Raw genomic sequence first — 3,902 nt, 5'->3', positions numbered from 1 at the left:
GTGTCGTAAACTCATAGTCCACATTCATGTGTATTCACGAAGATAAAGGTGATGGAACAATCGAACAAGAAACGACCGCAACCAATGTATCATTTTCATTATTTTCTGTTTATAAAATATGAGGCCTGTAGACTCCCTTCACTAGTCCAATATCACAAACTAAATTAAGCTGATAGCGGATACATCTATAGTAGCGATCCGAGACTTCATAATGCATGACCCAAAATTAAAAAAAAAAAAATCAGAATGGAGTTCCACACTTTATAAGTGTGTTTGATTTGCATTGTTATTTTTATTATTTTCTGTTTATAAAATTTTGTGAAAAACAAGAAGTACTAAAATTGTAAATACTAAAATTTTATTTTTCATTTTATTTTTTTAATAAAATTCTAAAAAATTTTACAAAAATTTTAAAAATATCTCTAAATTTTATTTTATTTTATTTTAATTTTGTTCCACAAGTTTTCGATTTGTATCAAATATACCCAAACCGCTAATTTTTTTAAAATTTAGGACCAAATCATAAAATCATTAACAATTTCATGAAAAACAACTTTCAACACAAACAAATCAAACATAATTTTCATGTACTTTTGTTAGATTAGTCTTAAATTTTTTGAAAATTTAGCTATTAAAATATATTTAATACAAATCAAAAATTTTTAGAACAAAATTAAAACAAAATAAAACTTACAGATATTTTAAAAATTTTAGTCAAATTTTAAAGACAAAAAATATACGTTGCCCTAAAAATAAAGTAAAATAAAAAATAAAGTAAAATAAAAAACCAACCGCACCTTAATAATTTCATGGGGATCCGAAATTGGCAAGCTAGCCTAGTAATTGTGTCCCACCCAACCAAACATTAGCCTTTTTTTCCCCTTCTTAATTTGCCAAATAAAACTAAGAATAATAGTAATATCCTAACTTATTTCAATATCCTAAGAAATTTTTAATGAGATATTTTAGTCTTTAATAAATTTTAGTTATTAAATCAATCCCCAATTTTTTTATTTGTAAACTAATCAATCATAGGTCGTGGTCGTCTTCTAAAAATTTTAGAAGAATCAATCTCATCGATGAAAACTCTAAAAGAAATCAAAACTCAGAATTCTAAAAATTCTTAAACAGTTCCCTCTGCATAACAATTAATCTTTTTAGAAAAATCTTTTTAGAAAAAATGTTCGATGAAAAATTCATTAGTATTCCTCTAAAACCAAGGATATGCTTATAAAGAGCACACAAAAATAGATTCAATTAGCCATGGGTAACGGTAAGCCCAAAAGTTTTGTTAAGAGGCTTAACCCAAGAGCTTAATCATTGACAGTTATGTTCGCTTCTCTTTGAAATGTTCTTGAATCAAAGAGAACCCTAAGTACTTCCAACATTGGAGCAAAATTGGATTATGATTCCACGTTTTTGGATGTTGCATTTACTAATTACTAACTTAGATTACAATCTCCATTACACAGGCGGCCGAATGGATGCAACCTACACTCCAATGCTACTTTGACAAAAGCTGCTTGACGTGGAAGGAAAACAGTGAAGAGAAGAAAGAAAGACAATAAGGACCAAAGCTACTATGACCACCGATTAGAAAATGTTAAAGCCATTGTAAAATGCTCTAATCACATCTCCCTGCACTTCTATTCAAAAGACAACAAAATACTCCCCACAAAACGGTCCATAAATGTATAACTTGATGCCCCAAATGAACACAAGCCACAACCAAAAGCATCAAGCATAACCGGATCAAAATCACCAAACCCTAAAACAATCAATTTCTATTATAAATGCCAGAAAATTAAAGGCATAACAAACCCTTCATTCTTGTAAACCTATCACTATCACCTTAATATGCCGCATTTCAGATAAATGTTTTTAAATAAGCAGCGTCCAATTAATCTGATCCCCACCTCAAATTTATAATCAAACATCCAACAGACAAATTAGACTAAAGTACGAGCCAAACACTTCAACTAACCCAGCTCAAGTATATCATAATAATAACAACATCCAACATCTTAAAATAGTCCAAAAACCAAAAATGTAAAAAGCATAAACCCTAAAATTATTCAAAAATAGAATAAGACCCTAGAAATCAAGCGGTGAGAACAACAGCACCACCAGCCTCCTTGATCTTCTTCTCCGCAACCTTTGAAACAAGCTTGGCCTTCACGACCACAGGTTGGTTCTCAGGAAGAATCCCCTTCCCCAAAACCTTGAAGTAACCGAATTGCGTGACGTCAATCAACGGCGCCTTGGTACCGTCCTTGGAGGCCTTATCCTTCAACTCTTGAGGAACCAAGGACCAGAGTTTGTCAATGTTGACGATAGGGCAATGGAACTTGTTGCGGAGCTTGTGGAAGTACCGCATACCGACCTTGCCGAAGTAACCGGGATGGTACTTGTCGAAGAGGATGCGGTGGTGGTGCATTCCTCCGGCGTTACCACGACCTCCCGGGTGCTTCCGGTGCTTTCCAATACGCCCGTGGCCGGCGCTGACGTGACCTCTCTTCTTCCTGTTCTTCTTGAATCTCGTCGTCATTTTCTCTCTTTGTTTGCTGCTGCTGCTGCTGCTTCTGTGTGTGATAATGGAGCGGCCACAGGGGATGCAATTAGGGTTTAGGGATTTATACGCGAAGCCCATCCATTTCTCCTGATTTTACCAATTTGACCCTTTTCGTATAATTTTAAACCTTATTTTATTTAGAATAATAAATAATTACCTATTAAAGAATGTTAAAAATAGATATTTTAGTCTCAAAAAAATTAATATACAAAAATATTTCCATAATTTTATTTCTATAGATAAATCAGTCTCTAATTTATTTTTTTTTAGAGTAATTATCCAGTTTCTAAAAATTTTAAAAGCTGACATTTTAATCCAAAAAACATATAATACATAGATCAATCCCAACGTTTTTCTTCCTTAGACATAATAGTCTTTCGTGAAAAAAAAAAGTAAATTAAAATTATTATTATTATTATTATTATTATTATTATTATTATTATTAATTGCACAATAATACAGTACCATAATTTTTTGTATGTTTTGAACAAAAATAATGATAAATTTATTCATTAGATTCTTTTATATATATAGTCACTCAATAATAATAATAATAATAATAATAATAATAATAATAATAATAATAATAATAATGTTCAATAAAATTAGGGAAAATGATAAATAGGTCCCTGACTTTTTAAACTTTTGACAAATGCATCCCTGACAAAATTTAAATACAAAAAAGTCTCTGACTTTAACAAAGGGAGGACAATTTAGTCCTTCCTTCTATTTGCCTCTCATACACCTAACGGAACTGGCTGACGTGGCTGAAACAGTTTTCAGGTGTCCGTTACGGTGCCACGTTGGAAGGGGAAAAAAGTTCGAAGGACAAATAAGTCCTTGACGTCATTTTACAAATAAAGTTCGAAGGACAAATAGGTCCTTGAGAATTTTTTTTTCAAAATTAATAAACTCGTTTCCTAAATTCTCTCATCTACCTCTCTCCATTTTTATATTTCTCTCTACTATTTTTACTCTATATATAATTATATTTTATATTAGTAATTTGACAAATCAAAATATGTCATTCGATATTTTTTTACAATTAAAATATTTTAAATGTAAAATTATACACATTAAATTATTTTAAATTTTAGATAACGAATATTAAAATTAATTACTAATAAAAAATTAGACTTTTTCATATAAAAATAATAACTAAAAATCTTATTATTTAATTTTTTATCTGCAGATATCTTGGTCTTCTTAATCAGAAACCTTTGTCAACTTACGACTTTTTTGTAAAAGTAGTTTTATTTTATAAATCTTTTGTGTCATGCATAATTTATACTGTTAGAACAAAGTGAACTATAATTTAAAAAAAATATTC

General features: G+C 30.1%; 1 protein-coding gene across 1 annotated transcript; it reads right to left on the bottom strand.

Annotated features, from left to right (window-relative positions):
* Positions 1-1,895: 1,895 nt before the first annotated feature.
* On the bottom strand, positions 1,896-2,615 carry LOC107494247 (60S ribosomal protein L27a-3). The gene has a single exon (XM_016115307.3). The coding sequence runs from the start codon at positions 2,546-2,548 to the stop codon at positions 2,102-2,104; it is 447 nt and encodes a 148-aa protein (XP_015970793.1). The 5' UTR covers positions 2,549-2,615; the 3' UTR covers positions 1,896-2,101.
* Positions 2,616-3,902: the final 1,287 nt, after the last annotated feature.

This window comes from Arachis duranensis, chromosome 1 (genome assembly GCF_000817695.3).
Source record: "Arachis duranensis cultivar V14167 chromosome 1, aradu.V14167.gnm2.J7QH, whole genome shotgun sequence".
In the NCBI taxonomy this organism is placed as follows: domain Eukaryota; kingdom Viridiplantae; phylum Streptophyta; class Magnoliopsida; order Fabales; family Fabaceae; genus Arachis; species Arachis duranensis.
The sequence above is the reverse complement of the archived record's forward strand: the minus strand, read 5'-3'. Positions and strand labels throughout refer to the sequence as shown.

Coding starts and splice junctions, on each gene's coding strand:
- LOC107494247 (XM_016115307.3), bottom strand. CDS start 2,548: ATGACGACGAGATTCAAGAAGAACAGGAAGAAGAGAGGTCACGTCAGC.